At 52.5% G+C, this 16,359-nt stretch overlaps 1 protein-coding gene across 1 annotated transcript; it reads right to left on the bottom strand.

Moving 5' to 3' along the window:
- Positions 1-1,823: 1,823 nt before the first annotated feature.
- LOC132565786 (nucleoside diphosphate kinase 6-like) lies at positions 1,824-15,673 on the bottom strand. Its single transcript, XM_060230510.1, has 6 exons — positions 15,289-15,673; positions 10,490-10,679; positions 9,028-9,130; positions 6,466-6,505; positions 6,135-6,295; positions 1,824-2,434 (listed from the first exon to the last, which is right to left on the bottom strand). The coding sequence occupies exons 2-6, from the start codon at positions 10,580-10,582 to the stop codon at positions 2,268-2,270; spliced, it is 564 nt and encodes a 187-aa protein (XP_060086493.1). The 5' UTR covers positions 10,583-10,679; positions 15,289-15,673; the 3' UTR covers positions 1,824-2,267.
- Positions 15,674-16,359: the final 686 nt, after the last annotated feature.

Here is a 16,359-nt window from a genome sequence, read left to right as displayed (position 1 = left end):
AAGCCACACAGAGCTGAGCAGAGCCATACAGAGCTGGTAGGCAGCAGCCCAGAATGCAACATGGTACAGACTGAAGAACTAATGACAGTGAAGTAAAATGATCTGGTAGGCAGGGGTTTGGAATGTAAAAGGGTACAATGACAGAAGAGTAAAATTAACAAATTGAGCAAACCTTTGATCTGAGTAAACATGCTGCTCCGATCAAAGGTTTGCTCAGTTTGTTAATTTTACTATTCTGTCATTGTACCATTTTACATTCTAAACCCCTGCCTACCAGATCATTTTACTTCACTGTCATTGGTTCTTAAATCTGTACCATGTTGCATTCTGGGCCACTGCCTACCAGCTCTGTATGGCTCTGCTCAGCTCTGTAGGGCTTTGCTCATTGTGCTGGATTCCTCGTCTGAGGAAGTGTGCTTAAGAGCACACGGAAGCTGACGTTCTAAATAAAAATGGGTTGGTCTTAAAGGTGCCACTTGACTCCTGCCTTGTTCAACTGCTTCAGACCAACACGGCTGCCCGATTGGATCCATTTCTCCTTTGTGAGGTTTGCTCCGTTGACTGCCTCTGTGCTGGTCTGAGATGTCCAAACTCCAGACCCTGCTGGTCCATCCAGATGAGTCTTGTCTGCTCAGACTGGCAGCTGCTCTCCAACATCTCACTTCCTCCAAGATCCTATTGACTGGAGATGCTGCCGGGGACTGAACCTGGGGCCCTCTACATGCCCAGACGGGGCTCTCTCCCACCCAGCTGTAGCCCATCCCCCTCCTTGCAAGACAGCCTTTCCTGCTGTGGCCCCTTAAGAGAGCCAGTTCAGTGTCCTGGTTAAGAGCATGGACTCATATCTGGGAGAAATGGGTTTGATTCCCCACTCCTCCACATAAGAACATAAGAGAAGCCATGTTGGATCAGGCCAGTGGCCCATCCAGTCCAACACTCTGTGTCACAAAGGAACATAAGAGAAGCCACGTTGGATCAGGCCAATGGCCCATCCAGTCCAACACTCTGTGTCACAAAGGAACATAAGAAAAGCCATGTTGGATCAGGCCAATGGCCCATCCAGTCTAACACTCTGGTCGTTTTCGCACTCACCGTAATCAGCAGCGACGACCCTCTTCACCGCGCAGGATCTGCGCGGATTTCGCACTAATTGCCGCGGAGCACCCAGAAGAGCCGGAAAGTCCCTGCGCTTTTGCGGCGCAAACGGAAACCGCCAAAAACCAGTTTCCGTTTGCGTCGCAAAAGCGCCGGGACTTTCCGTCTCTTCCGGGTGCTCCGCGGCAATTAGTGCGAAATCCGCGCAGATCCTGCGCGGTGAAGAGGGTCGTCGCTGCTGATTAAGGTGAGTGCGAAAATGACCTCTGTGTCACACAGTGGCCAAAAACCCAGGTGACATCAGGAGGTCCATCAGTGAGGCCAGGACACTAGAAGCCCTCCCACTGTTGCCCCTCCAAGCACCAGGAATACAGAGCATCACTGCCCCAGAAATAAGGACATAAGAGAAGCCATGTTGGATCAGGCCAATGGCTCATCCAATCCAACACTCTGTGTCACTGAAGAACATAAGAGACCTGACCCAACATGGCTTCTCTTATGTTCTTTATTCTCCTTACAGGCTTTTCAGCCTTAGCACCCACAGGAGGAAGAGTCCTTCTTTCTCCCTTAGGTTTTACTCCCATCACCCATTCAGGGCTTGGTGGATTTAGGCCTCCAGCCGGTGGTACAACTGCTTCACCGTGTGGCCGATTTGGCCCATTGCCTCCAGCCAATGGAGGAGGAGTCTGTGGCTGCACCCCTTTAGGATCCATGCTCGGAGGGGAAGCTGGAGAGATTGGCTTTATTCGTTTTTCTTTGGCAATCTCTGCCCAGACACAGTGCAAAGAATATCCTTCGGAAGGAAGCTCCGGTTTCTCCTTCAAAGCTGTGAGTCTCTGTACATCAAAAGTCCCGTCACTCCCAAATTACATTCTGACTGCGCAAACGCTGCCCCACAGTGAAAGCAACGCTGGGACGGCCGGGCTCCCCGCAAAGGCCATGAACGGAAGACCCTGATCCGGCACGGACAGACGAGCAGCTCCGGCGTCAGGAGGTGGGTCCAGAACTCTGTCCTCGCAGGCCTCCAAATAGCCGTGTGCTGACCCAACATAAATCAGCACAAAATGGATTTCAGTGGTCGCCTGCTATGCCTGGTGGGTGACCTGAACCTGTAGAAGCAAACTTTGGGTTTGGGGATCCTGCCCCACTGACTCCCATCCCCTCGGATGCCTTTAATCCCTCTCCGTCCATCCGTCTCTGGGCACGCGGTGAATGGCAGCCTCAGCGTCGTAGCAGACCGCCCCGCTGCGCAGGCGCGGCTCCTCGTGCTGGTACCAGTCCTCCTCACAGAAGTCCGGGAAGAAGGCGGCCATCTCCCTTCTGGCCGAAGCTGCTGAGTCTGAGCAAGCAAAAGAGGAATGGAAATGTGAGCCAATACGAGAGCCATACCCTCCTGAGATGTCTTTACTCCTGAGAGCCAGTTTGGTGAAGTGGTTAAGTGTGCAGACTCTTATCAGGGAGAACCTGTGAATTTAGGGGGAGGCGTTTGTGAATTTCCTGCATTGTGCAGGGGGTTGGACTAGATGACCCTGAAGGTCCCTTCCAACTCTAGGATTCTATCCGGGTTTGATTCCCCCCTCCTCCACTTGCAGCTGCTGGAATGGCCTTGGGTCAGTCATCGCTCTCTTATCTGCAAGAACCGGGTTTGATTCCCCCCTCCTCCACTTGCAGCTGCTGGAATGGCCTTGGGTCAGCCAGAGCTCTCTTATCTGGGAGAACCAGGTTTGATTCCCCACTCCCCCCACTTGCAGCTGCTGGAATGGCCTTGGGTCAGCCAGAGCTCTCTTATCTGGGAGAACCGGGTTTGATTCCCCTCTCCTCCACTTCCAGCTGCTGGAATGGCCTTGGGTCAGCCATAGATCTCTTATCTGGGAGAAACGGGTTTGATTCCCCCCTCCTCCACTTGCACCTGCTGGAATGGCCTTGGGTCAGCCATGGCTCTCTTATCTGGGAGAACCAGGTTTGATTCCCCCCTCCTCCACTTGCAGCTGCTGGAATGGCCTTGGGTCAGCCAGAGCTCTCTTATCTGGGAGAACCAGGTTTGATTCCCCCCTCCTCCACTTGCACCTGCTGGAATGGCCTTGGGTCAGCCAGAGCTCTCTTATCTGGGAGAACCAGGTTGGATTCCCCCCCTCCTCCACTTGCAGCTGCTGGAATGGCCTTGGGTCAGCCATGGCTCTCTTATCTGGGAGAACCAGGTTTGATTCCCCACTCCTCCACTTGCAGCTGCTGGAATGGCCTTGGGTCAGCCAGAGCTCTCTTATCTGGGAGAACCAGGTTGGATTCCCCCCCCTCCTCCGCTTGCAGCTGCTGGAATGGCCTTGGGTCAGCCATGGCTCTCTTATCTGGGAGAACCAGGTTTGATTCCCCCCTCCTCCCCTTGCACCTGCTGGAATGGCCTTGGGTCAGCCATGGCTCTCTTATCTGGGAGAACCAGGTTTGATTCCCCACTCCTCCACTTGCAGCTGCTGGAATGGCCTTGGGTCAGCCATGGCTCTCTTATCTGGGAGAACCGGGTTGGATTCCCCACTCCTCGTTGAAAGGGCAGCTTCTCTCAGAGCTCTCTGAGCCCCACCCACCTCACAGGGTGCCTGCTGTGGGGGAGGAAGGTAAAGGAGATTGTAAGTTGCTCTGAGACTCTGAGATTCAAAGTGTAGGGTGGGATATATATCCAATTTTTTCTTAAAATGTCCGAGTCTCTGATTCGGAGAGAAGGGCATGGTATAAATCTGCAGTCTTCTCCTTCTTTATGAGACCTCTTATACTCACAACCTCTCTCAAGGTGCCTCTCTCTGGTGTGTTCTACGGTGCCCCGTGTGACGCGGCCCCCTGGCCTTCCTCAGCAATTCCTACTTATTTTTGCTTGCCTCTGAAGGCTCTCACCTCAGACTTCTTAGTTGAATCGGGATGGCTTTCTTACATTGGGCAGAACGACAAAATGTGTGGGTGGCTCTGAGGTAAAAGCGGGATCCCTTTGCTGTACGTAAAACAGCTGTTGCCTCTTAAAGACAGACAACAGTTCATCTAAAACTATAATAGTGCAATCTTTTCAGCAAAGGCAATTGTCAAATGCTGCAAGTTTCTGTACATCTCTCTACTGTACTGCTCTCTACTGCACCCCGCTCAGTCTCTTCAGCTCTCAGTCCACTCAACCCTGGTCCGTACGGCTACTCTCTACTCACAGTGGTGAAAATGCCATCAAGATTTGGTTGGTGAACATCTGAACATCTGAAGCTGCCTTCTACAGAACCAGACTCCCCCCCCCCCCCCCCCAATCCATCAAAATCAATATTTTGTACTCAGACTGGCAGCGGCTCTCCAGGGTCTCAAGCCGAAGGTTTTTCATGCCCCCTTGCCTGGACCAATCAATACTCCTTCGTTTTATAAAAAGGATTTTATCTGAATTAGCAGAGACATTTCAGACAGACAGGTCTCTGCTGCAACTGAAGGCAAAGACCTCAGTGCACCTAAATATACCGCGGGTTCATCTTACAGGTTTCAAAAGCCAAAGCGCCAAAATCTACCTATCATTATGTCCCCCCTCACTTTTCCAATTAACTATGCCTCCCTTTGTCCAGCCGAAAACGAAACACTCGAGAGTCTCTGTGAACCGATAGCGCCTGTGACCCTGGAGAGCTCGGAGCTCAGTTCTCAGGGTGGAAGGATACATAATATGTTGCAGACATAACAGGGTGGAAGGATACGTAATATGTTGCTGACATAACCGACCAGTGTGTGAGAGCAAAGAAATATTGGCAAAGCAGTACCCAAAGGTTACTACTGGTTATGCATAAGCATGGTTCCCCTCCCCAGAATCATGGCAAGAGGTACTCTTGACAGTAATAAGCAGAATGGTTTCAGATAGGTATGGAAGTGACACAATTTCAGCCAGACCTACAGTTTTGCTTGTTTCTCTGTAACAAAGTGCGAGTCCAGCGGTACCATGAGGACCAACCAAATTTTATTCTGGGTAGAAGCTCTGATGCGCGCACACACTTACATCTCGCCTCCTTCACAGTGCCTTAACCCAGCCACAAGGGCCTATTCCCCTCACTCGCCACTGATGCCAACAACTTCCACACAAAGGAATTATTCTCCTCACTTGCCATATATAAGCTAGTAACTTCCACATGGAACACAGAATTCTCTCACAGCTCTCTACCGCACCCCACTCAGTCTCTTCAGCTCTCACACCCTCAACCAACTGTCCAGTCCACTCAACCCTGGTCTGTACGGTTACTCCACGCTCACAGTGGTGAAAAGTGCCGTCAAGATTCAGTTGGTGAACATATGAAGCTGCCTTCTACTGAATCAGACGCCCCCTGGGTCCATCAAAATCAATCTTTTGTACTCAGACTGGCAGCGGCTCTCCAGAGTCTCCAGCTGAGGTTTTTCACACCTCTTTGCCTGGACCCTTTTTAGTTGGAAATGTCGGGGATTGAACCTGGGACCTTCTGCTTACCAAGCAGATGCTCTACCCCTGAGCCACAGCCCCATTTATGGCTCTCCAGGGTCTCCAGTTGAGGTTTTTCACACCTCTTTGCCTGGACCCTTTTTAGTTGGAGATGTTGGGGATTAAACCTGGGACCTTCTGCTTACCAAGCAGATGCTCTGCCACTGAACCACCGCCCCACCCCAACATAAATTAACATATGAAGCTGCCTTCTACTGAATCAGACCCTGTGTTCATCAAAGTCAGTCTTGTCTACTCAGACTGGCAGTGGCTCTCCAGGGTCTCCAGCTGAGGTTTTTCATGCCTCTTTGCCTGGACCCTTTTGAGTTAGAGATGCCGGGGATTGAACCTGGGACCTTCTGCTTACCAAGCAGATGCTCACCACTGAGCCACCGTCCCTTCTTCATGAGGTCTTCAAGGCAAGAGATGAACAGAGGTGGTTAGTCCCTGGGGCAGAAGTGGGACTTTGTCTTAAAGGTGCCCTTGGACTCAAACATTGTTCTGCTGCTCCAGATGAACGTGGCCACCCACCTGAAAATAAAAGACTGCTTTTCTTCCTACCCAGGCTGGCCTTTGCCAGACTCACCTGACCCATGCACCGAATTCCGAGTGTCTGTGAGGCCGTAGGTCCCGCGGATGGAGTCCGGATCCGTGTGCTGGGCGCGGAACACTTTGGTGGGGCCCATCAGAGACCTCCAGAACGGGATGGCTTCCTCGTGGGCCAGGATGTAGGCCCGCATCGGGCCACTGGAGGAGACACGAGGCAAGGTGAGCTTTCTCTTTTCAACACGTCCTTGGCAAAACTTCCCCCACAGACCATTTTGAGCCCTCGAGGAGGCATGCCCTAAAACAGCGCACAGGATCTATGCTACTTGCATACGTCATTGTTCCTCTCTGCGGGGAATTCTTGCACGTACCTGGCCATGAACTCCACCAGCCTCTGGTAGAAAAAGCGCCCTGGAACAAGGAAGAGAGCAAGTGAGTCACCCCCACCCAGCTCACGGGGCCTCCCCCACATGCTGGTCTCTCCACCGTAACGGCCACAAACTCCAGAATTCTATTGGGCAAAGAAGAGGGCCAGGTCCAAGAAGAGACACCGCGTGAGCAGAATGGACACATAGATGTAAGGGCAGAGCCAGCCCGAAACTGCCAACTTCTGGTGCCCCCCTGCACTGATGTCACTGAGCCACACGGGGGCGCCCAATTTGGTGTCCCCAGAAGGCTGGCCCTCTAGGCAATCACCTAGTTTGCCTAGTTGTAGGGATTGCCACCAGAGGGATTAGTGAATGTGATATAGAGGCTAGAGAAGAAAAGGCAGGTTTTACGCCCTGCTTTTCTCTACTGTGTGAGAGCCCCGTGGCGCCGAGTGTTAAAGCTGCAGTCCTAAGCTCTGCTCACGACCCGAGTTCGATTCCCGGCGGAAGCTGAGTTTCAGGTAGTCGGCTCGAGGTTAACTCAGCCTTCCATCCTTCTGAGGTCGGTAAAATGAGTGTCCAGCTTGCTAGGGGGAAAGTGTAGACGACTGGGGAAGGCAACGGCAAGGAAAGGAAAAGAAAGGTCCCCTGTGCAAGCACCAGTCGGAAATGACTGGTGTTTGCACAGGGGACCTTTCCTTTCCTTTCTCACTGAGGGCAGATTTCAAAATATAGAAAACAATTCAAGTGGTAGTTGCAGTCCTGCAGTCGGAGCCCTCTGCTCACGACCAGAATTCGATCCCAGTGGAAGCTGGTTCAGGTAGCCAGCTTGAGGTTGACTCAGCCTTCCACCCTTCCGAGGTCGGTAAAATGAGCACCCAGGTTGCTGGGGGGAAAGCGTAGATGACTGGGGAAGGCAATGGCAAACCACCCCGTAAAAAAGTCTGCCGTGAAAACGTTGTGAAAGCAACGTCACCCCAGATTCAGAAACGACTGGTACTTGCACAGGGGACCTTTCCTTTCCCTTTCTCTACTTTAAAGAGTCCCAAAGCAGCTTACAATTGCCTTGCCTTCCCCTCCCAGCAACAGGCGCCTTGTAAGAGAGGGGGGGCTCAGAGAATTCTGAGAGGACTGGCCCAAAGTCACCCAGCAGGCTTCCTGCGGAGGTGGTGTGAGGTCCAGATTACAGTCCACTGCTCTTAACCACAGCGGCTCTCACTGGACTAGGGGCAAGGAGGCCAAGGTACACATTTCAGCTTGTCACGAAACTTCATGGAAGACTGTGGGCCAGTCACACTCTCTCTCCCACCCTAACACTCAATGTTCCCTCTAAGCTGCAGAGTCTTGTGGGCAAAAATTCTACTTTGTGAGCTCCTGGCATTCATAAGGACATAAGAGAAGCCATGTTGGATCAGGCCAATGGCCCCTCCAGTCCAACACTCTGTGTCACATAAGAACATAAGAGAAGCCATGTTGGATCAGGCCAATGGCCCATTCAGTCCAACACTCTGTGTCACATAAGAACATAAGAGAAGCCATGTTGGATCAAGCCAATGGCCCATCTAGTTCAACACTCTGTGTCACGTAAGAACATAAGAGAAGCCATGTTGGATCAGGCCAATGGCCCCTCCAGTCCAACACTCTGTGTTACGTAAGAACACAAGAGAAGCCATGTTGGATCAGGACAATGGCCCATCCATTCCAACACTCTCAGACACTCAGTGGCCAGTGTGTGTGTGTGTGTGTGCGTGTGTGTGTGCGTGTATATATATATATATATACACACACACACACATACATATACACACACACACATGCATATATATATATACTGTGGCTAATAGCCACTGATGGACCTCTGCTCCATATTTTTATCCAATCCCCTCTTAAAGCTGGCTATGCTTGTATCCGCCACCACCTCCTGTGGCAGTGAATTCCACATGTTAATCACCCTTTGGGTGAAGTACTTCCTTTTATCTGTTTTAACCTGACTGCTCAGCAATTTCATTGAATGCCCACGAGTTCTTGTATTGTGAGAAAGGGAGAAAAGTACTTCTCTCTTTACTTTCTCCATCCCATGCATAATCTTGTAAACCTCCATCATGTCACTCCTCAGTCGATGTTTCTCCAAGCTAAAGAGCCCCAAGCGTTTTAACCTTTCTTCATAGGGAAAGTGTTCCAAACCTTTAATCATTCTAGTTGTGAGCTACTGCACAAATTAGTATGTACTGGAGCCATCCTTCCAGAGCTAAGACAAAAATGTGTGAGCTCACTCACACTAACTCAGCTTACAGAGAACACTGCACCTGATGTGGTTCTTGTCAGAATAAAATTAAGAAAGATGCATGCATGCAGCCCCGCCCTGCCAGGTGGAAGAGATAAACATGCACTCTACGCATCATTTAAGATGCAACCAAATTTTCTGGAAGAGCAGAAACCACCTAAACTCCCTAAACTCAGAGCTGACCATTAGGATTCTCCGCTGGCCCCAGCTGCGGCCCTCGATCAGACTAGAGGTGGAACCCGCTGCCATTTCGAGAAAGAGGATGGGAGGGGGGCTCTGACCTCTGTGCTCCTGGTAGAACTGCTGGCTGTCCTGCCTGCTCCACACCACGTCCCTGCACCGGACAATCAGGAACCTGTTGCTCAGAATGGTCTCGTGCACAGCCTGGCAGACCGGAAGAAAAGGCATCATAAGAACACAAGAGAAGCCATGTTGGATCAGGCCAGTGGCCCATCCAGTCCAACACTCTGTGTCACATAAGAACATAAGAGAAGCCATGTTGGATCAGGCCAGTGGCCCATCCAGTCCAACACTCTGTGTCACAGAAGAACAGAAGAGAAGCCATGTTGGATCAGGCCAGTGGCCCATCCAGTCCAACACTCTGTGTCACATAAGAACATCAGAGAAGCCATGTTGGATCAGGCCAATGGCCCATCCAGTCCAACACTCTGTGTCACATAAGAACATAAGAGAAGCCATGTTGGATCAGGCCAGTGGCCCATCCAGTCCAACACTCTGTGTCACATAAGAGAAGCCCTGTTGGATCAGGCCAGTGGCCCCTCCAGCCCAACACTCTGTGTCACAGAAGAACATAAGAGAAGCCCTGTTGGATCAGGCATATGGCCCCTCCAGTCCAACATTCTGTGTCACATAAGAACATAAGAGAAGCCATGTTGGATCAGGCCAATGGCCCATCCAGTCCAACACTCTGTGTCACATAAGAGAAGCCATGTTGGATCAGGCCAATGGCCCATCCAGTCCAACACTCTGTGTCACACAATGGCCAGAAAAACCCAGGTGCCATCAGGAGGTCCACCAGTGGGGCCAGGACACAAGAAGCCCTCACACTGTTGCCCCTCCCAAGCACCAAGAATACAGAGCATCACTGCCCCAGACATAAGAACATAAGAGAAGCCATGTTGGATCAGGCCAATGGCCCATCCAGTCCAACACTCTGTGTCACACAGTGGCCAAAAAAACTCCAACCAAGTGCCATCAAGAGGTCCACCAATGGAGCTAGAAGCCCTCATACTGTGCCCCCCCCCCAAACACCCAGAATACAGAGCATCACTGCCCCAGACAGAGAGTTCCAACAATAAGCTGTGGCTAATAGCCACTGAAGGACCTCTGCGCCATATGCTTATCCATTCCCCTCTTGAAGCTGTCTATGCTTGTAGCTGCCACCACCTCCTGTGGTGTACTTGGTCACCATAAGCCAACTATGACTTGATGGCAACAAAGCCAAAACATGGCTAACCTCTGAAACTCTCTTCCTGGAGAAAAGGGCTACTTGGGAGGGAGGGACTTGCGGGCATTGTACTTTGCTCTCCTTCCCAAACCCTGCCTTTCCATGGCAGTAGCCCCACATCTCCAGGAACTTCCCAACCCTACACACAAAGCCTCAACACGTATCAGTGGAGGGGAGATCTGGCCTTTCATGGTGCACTTCAGACAGGAGGAAATGTGTCCCAGCACAAAAAGGGGCGGGGGGGGGGGGGGACAAAAACGCATTCTGATCCTTACCTGCAGGATGAGGGGGTGGGCCATAGCGTCAGGCTTGACAATGGCCAAGGTGAGCTGCAGCATCCGCTGGGGAGCACACAAGACGGCCTTCATTCTGATCCGAAGGTCCCTCGGCCCTGGGGGGGGCTGCAATGGGGGCAGCGTGTGCCAAGCTGGGCCTTCTGTAGGTGCCTGTCTTCAAAGCATCGGCCTGCAAAAAGCACCGGGGGGGGGGGTGTGGAGTCAACCCAGGCTGGAATGGAAACCCAGCGGGGCAGACTGGGAAGCACACAGGAAGGGAAGGAAAAGGAAACCCTGCCTCAGCCTGGTGCTGCTCCTCATTGTACTGGGAGCAGAATCAGCTCACCAGGGCTTTCTCACGAGGGTTGCCTGAGAGCCTCTCTCAGTACTGCCCACCGCAGAGCGACTCCGGCCTAAAGCCTCCAGCAGCAGCCTCAATCTGGAACTCGAGTCCCGTGACACTGTTTATAAGATGCGGCATCCTTGGACTGCATCTGTTGCCCCTTGTGTCATCTGCCTAGAGAAGGTAGACAAATAAAGAGAGGGCTGCATTATGCGGCTTTTGTTTCTTTGCGGAAAGGGGCTGAGGGCAGCTGCTCCAAGGGACAGTGCTCTGCTCAGATCCAGAACCAAGCGGGAGTCCAGCTGGGCACCATTAGAATCGTAGAGTCGGAAAGGGCCATCCAGACCATCTAGCCCAGGGGAGTTTGAGTTTGAGGTAGAACTAGAAGCTTCTACTCAAAATTGAACTCAGTGCTGGTCTTCAAGGTGCGTGACTAGAGTCTCTAACTTGGTTTCAGACCACTGCGGTGACCCAGCTGGCCCTCTGCTCCGGAAGCCCTGGGTTCAGATCCCCCCACTGCCCCCAAAGCTTGCTGGGGGAGCCCCCTTCCCACCCTAACCTGCCTTCGAGGGTTGTTGAGAAAGGGAGGAGGGAAAGAGGGGGGGGCTAGGGACAGAAGGGATGACACTAAACAGGACACGGAAGGGCGGGAAGGTGGCTTCGTCCTGCCCCATGAGCACCCCTCCCTGGGCAGCTTGTGGCTGAATCCCTGGAAGAGGAGGGGTGCAGAGGCCTGCAGGAATACCCGCTAGGCAGCCTCTTGGGGGACGGCAAAGTGGCTCCTCTTCAGGCACCCCCCCCGCCCAGAGATGCCCTTCCTCCCTCCACCTTTGGGCCCTGCCAAACCCCAATGGGGGGCTGGTGCAGGGGGTCAGAAAGGGCGGAAGAGCCCAGTCATCCACGTGGGGGGGGGTCTATGCTTGCCCCCACCACCAACCCCCCATAGCCCTCCTCAGTTGTTTTTCCAGTTATATATTTTGTTGAATTTTGAAAATATACAAGCTAATACCAATATTAATACTCATATACAATAAATTAATCTTATGGAATCAGGTTATAAACAAGCACAAATAATAATAATAATAAACTTTTATTTATATCCCGCCCTCCCCGCCGAGGCAGGCTCAGGGCGGCTCAGAAGACATGGTGTGTACAATGATTACAATAATACAATTCATACAATAAAATGCGGTTAATAAAATACAGTTAAAACACAGTTACATAAATAATTTAAAAACCACAATAACAAACAATAACTACTTACATACACACAATAAAATATTTAGTAAGAATTTGAAGTTATATAGATGGGTCAAGATATGTAGACCATTTTCTATCCAAGAAGAAAAATCCAAGAGGAGAAGATGATGATATTGGATTTCACTCCACTCCGAAGAGTCTCAGAGCGGCTCACAATCTCTTTTCCCTTCCTCCCCCACAAAAGATACCCTGTGAGGTGGGTGGGGCTGAGAGAACTCTGACAGAAGCTGCCCTTTCAAGGACAACCTCTGCCAGAGCTATCGCTGACCCAAGGCCATTCCAGCAGGTGCAATTGAAGGAGTGCGGAATCAAACCCGGTTCTCCCAGATAAGAGAGCTCTGGCTGACCCAAGGCCATTCCAGCAGCTGCAAGTGGAGGAGTGGGGAATCAAACCCGGTTCTCCCAGAGAAGAGAGCTCTGGCTGACCTAAGGCCATTCCAGCAGCTGCAAGTGGAGGAGGGGGGGATCAAACCTGGTTCTCCCAAATAAGAGAGCTCTGGCTGACCCAAAGCCATTCCAGCAGCTGCAAATGGAGGAGTGGGGAATCAAACCCGGTTCTCCCAGTGAAGAGAGCTCTGGCTGACCCAAGGCCATTCCAGCAGCTGCAAGTGGAGGAGTGGGGAATCAAACCCGGTTCTCCCAGATAAGAGAGCTCTGGCTGACCCAAGGCCATTTCAGCAGCTGCAAGTGGAGGAGTGGGGAATCAAACCCGGTCCTCCCAGATAAGAGAGCTCTGGCTGACCCAACGCCATTCCAGCAGCTGCAAGTGGAGGGGTGGGGAATCAAACCCGGTTCTCTGTGAGAAGAGAGCTATGGCTGACCCAAGGCCATTCCAGCAGCTGCAAGTGGAGGAGGGGGGAATCAAACCCGGTTCTCCCAGACAAGAGGCTGACCCAAAGCCATCCCAGCAGCTGCAAGTGGAGGAGGGGGGAATCGAACCCGGTCCTCCCAGATAAGAGAGCTATGGCTGACCCAAGGCCATCCCAGCAGCTGCAAGTGGAGGAGGGGGGAATCAAACCCGGTTCTCCCAGATAAGAGAGCTCTGGCTGACCCAAGACCATTCCAGCAGCTGCAAGTGGAGGAGTGGGGAATCAAACCCGGTTCTTCCAGATAAGAGAGGTCTGGCTGACCCAAGTCCATTCCAGCAGCTGCAAGTGGAGGAGTGGGGAATCAAACCCGGTTCTCCCAGATAAGAGAGCTCTGGCTGACCCAAGGCCATTCCAGCAGCTGCAAGTGGAGGAGTGGGGAATCAAACCCGGTTCTCCCAGATAAGAGAGCTCTGGCTGACCCAAGGCCATCCCAGCAGCTGCAAGTGGAGGAGGGGGGAATCAAACCCGGTTCTCCCAGATAAGAGAGCTCTGGCTGACCCAAGGCCATTCCAGCAGCTGCAAGTGGAGGAGTGGGGAATCAAACCTGGTTCTCCCAGATAAGAGAGCTCTGGCTGATCCAAGGCCATTCCAGCAGGTGCAAGTGGAGGAAGGGGGAATCAAACCCGGTTCTCCCAGATGAGAGAGCTCTGGCTGACCCAAGGCCATTCCAGCAGGTGCAAGTGGAGGAGTGGGGAATCAAACCCGGTTCTCCCAGATAAGAGAGCTCTGGCTGACCCAAGGCCGTTCCAGCAGGTGCAAGTGGAGGAGTGGGGAATCAAACCCGGTTCTCCCAGATAAGAGAGCTCTGGCTGACCCAAGGCCGTTCCAACAGGTGCAAGTGGAGGAGTGGGGAATCAAACCCGGTTCTCCCAGATAAGAGAGCTCTGGCTGAGCCAAGGCCATTCCAGCAGGTGCAAGTGGAGGAGGGGGGAATCAAACCCGGTTCTCCCAGATGAGAGAGCTCTGGCTGACCCAAGGCCATTCCAGCAGGTGCAAGTGGAGGAGTGGGGAATCAAACCCGGTTCTCCCAGATAAGAGAGCTCTGGCTGACCCAAGGCCGTTCCAGCAGGTGCAAGTGGAGGAGTGGGGAATCAAACCCGGTTCTCCCAGATAAGAGAGCTCTGGCTGACCCAAGGCCATTCCAGCAGCTGCAAGTGGAGGAGGGGGGAATCCAACCCGGTTCTCCCATATAAGAGAGCTCTGGCTGAACCAAGGCCATTCCAGCAGGTGCAAGTGGAGGAGGGGGGAATCAAACCCGGTTCTCCCAGATAAGAGAGCTCTGGCTGACCCAAGGCCATTCCAGCAGGTGCAAGTGGAGGAGTGGGGAATCCAACCCGGTTCTCCCATATAAGAGAGCTCTGGCTGAACCAAGGCCATTCCAGCAGGTGCAAGTGGAGGAGGGGGGAATCCAACCCGGTTCTCCCATATAAGAGAGCTCTGGCTGAACCAAGGCCATTCCAGCAGGTGCAAGGGGAGGAGTGGGGAATCAAACCCGGTTCTCCCAGATAAGAGAGCTCTGGCTGACCCAAGGCCATTCCAGCAGGTGCAAGGGGAGGAGTGGGGAATCAAACCCGGTTCTCCCAGATAAGAGAGCTCTGGCTGACCCAAGGCCGTTCCAGCAGGTGCAAGTGGAGGAGTGGGGAATCAAACCCGGTTCTCCCAGATAAGAGAGCTCTGGCTGAGCCAAGGCCATTCCAGCAGGTGCAAGTGGAGGAGGGGGGAATCAAACCCGGTTCTCCCAGATGAGAGAGCTCTGGCTGACCCAAGGCCATTCCAGCAGGTGCAAGTGGAGGAGTGGGGAATCAAACCCGGTTCTCCCAGATAAGAGAGCTCTGGCTGACCCAAGGCCGTTCCAGCAGGTGCAAGTGGAGGAGTGGGGAATCAAACCCGGTTCTCCCAGATAAGAGAGCTCTGGCTGACCCAAGGCCATTCCAGCAGGTGCAAGTGGAGGAGTGGGGAATCAAACCCGGTTCTCCCAGATAAGAGAGCTCTGGCTGACCCAAGGCCGTTCCAGCAGGTGCAAGTGGAGGAGTGGGGAATCAAACCCGGTTCTCCCAGATAAGAGAGCTCTGGCTGACCCAAGGCCATTCCAGCAGCTGCAAGTGGAGGAGGGGGGAATCCAACCCGGTTCTCCCATATAAGAGAGCTCTGGCTGAACCAAGGCCATTCCAGCAGGTGCAAGTGGAGGAGGGGGGAATCAAACCCGGTTCTCCCAGATAAGAGTCCGCACCCTTCACCACTACACGCAACTGGCTCTTCAAGAGGAAAACAAGATTAAAGTTAAGGCAATAACTCCTGCATCAAAATACAATCAATCTAATCTTAACCTTTCTTCCTAGGGAAAGTGTCCCAGTCCTCCTGGTTGTCCTTCTCTATACTTTTTCCAATGCTAGAATGTCTTTGTACCAGAACTGCACACAGTACTAGTCCAAAGGAGGCCGCACCGTCGATTTAGACGCATGCTTGCGAGGGACTGAGCCTTTTGCACCACCGTAGGCCGCGGGGGCGGAGCCGAGGTTAGCCCCGCCCACAGGCGCCCAGGAGACGGCCTTTCCGTCGCGGAGCCCTCCGCTCATTCGCCGCAGCACCCTCAGGGAGCCTGGCTCCTTCTGGGGCGGCTCCTTGCCCGAGGGACGGCGGAGGGTCGTGCCCGCTTCCCTCGCGACCGCCTCTTCAGCCGGGAGGCTTCCGCGAGAATCCCCCGCAGAGAACGAAGCGCCAGTGGGCGGGGCTAACTGTTTTAACGGCTCCTACGCGCCGGTAGGCTCGTGGCTCCGCCCCCAAGGCCTACGGTGGCTCATAAGGGCCACGCCACTCCCCTTTGCATCGCGAAGCGCTAATATATGTGCATTTCAGTCATTGCAGTGCACATATATTGCACATGTTGCTGGCAGTATACAGTAGATTTTTTTTACTGAATGTGCAATTTTAACACTTATTAATTTAATCGTTTGTGGGATTTTATGTTGTGAGCCGCCCTCAGCCTGGTTCGGCGAGGAGGGCGGGATATGAATCAAATAAAATAAATAAATAAGATACTAAATGTAAACGCAGATTGCATTTCCTCCAAGGGAACTGACCTCTGCCAGCTGGAAATCAGTTGTAAAAGTGGAGATCCCCAGGCCCCACCTGGAGGCTGGCAACCCGAAATGCAACGTAAATTTTAGTTGTATTAATATTGGGACTTCTGTTATATTTTCAAGCTGCTAAAAGGTCATTAACATTTATAACATTTTGTCTAATAACATTTAACATCAACGTTTGGGCAAGCTGACACCCTGCCCAGTCCGCCACTGCACACCTCCTTCCAGTAATGAAGAGACCAGCAGTACCTTTGACGATGCGCATCTGACGAAGAGAGTTGTGTTTCTCGAAAGCTCACGCTACAATAAAATTTA

The sequence above is a fragment of the Heteronotia binoei genome, unplaced genomic scaffold, assembly GCF_032191835.1.
Source record: "Heteronotia binoei isolate CCM8104 ecotype False Entrance Well unplaced genomic scaffold, APGP_CSIRO_Hbin_v1 ptg001681l, whole genome shotgun sequence".
Lineage (NCBI taxonomy): Eukaryota > Metazoa > Chordata > Lepidosauria > Squamata > Gekkonidae > Heteronotia > Heteronotia binoei.
Note: the sequence above shows the minus strand (reverse complement) of the source record. Positions and strands in the feature narration are given on the sequence as shown.

Coding starts and splice junctions, on each gene's coding strand:
- LOC132565786 (XM_060230510.1), bottom strand. CDS start 10,582: ATGAAGGCCGTCTTGTGTGCTCCCCAGCGGATGCTGCAGCTCACCTTG. Junction 9,131..10,489: donor CCCACCCCCTCATCCTGCAG/GTAAGGATCAGA, acceptor CCGGTCTGCCAG/GCTGTGCACGAGACCATTCT. Junction 2,435..6,134: donor GAATTCGGTGCATGGGTCAG/GTGAGTCTGGCA, acceptor TTGCTTGCTCAG/ACTCAGCAGCTTCGGCCAGA.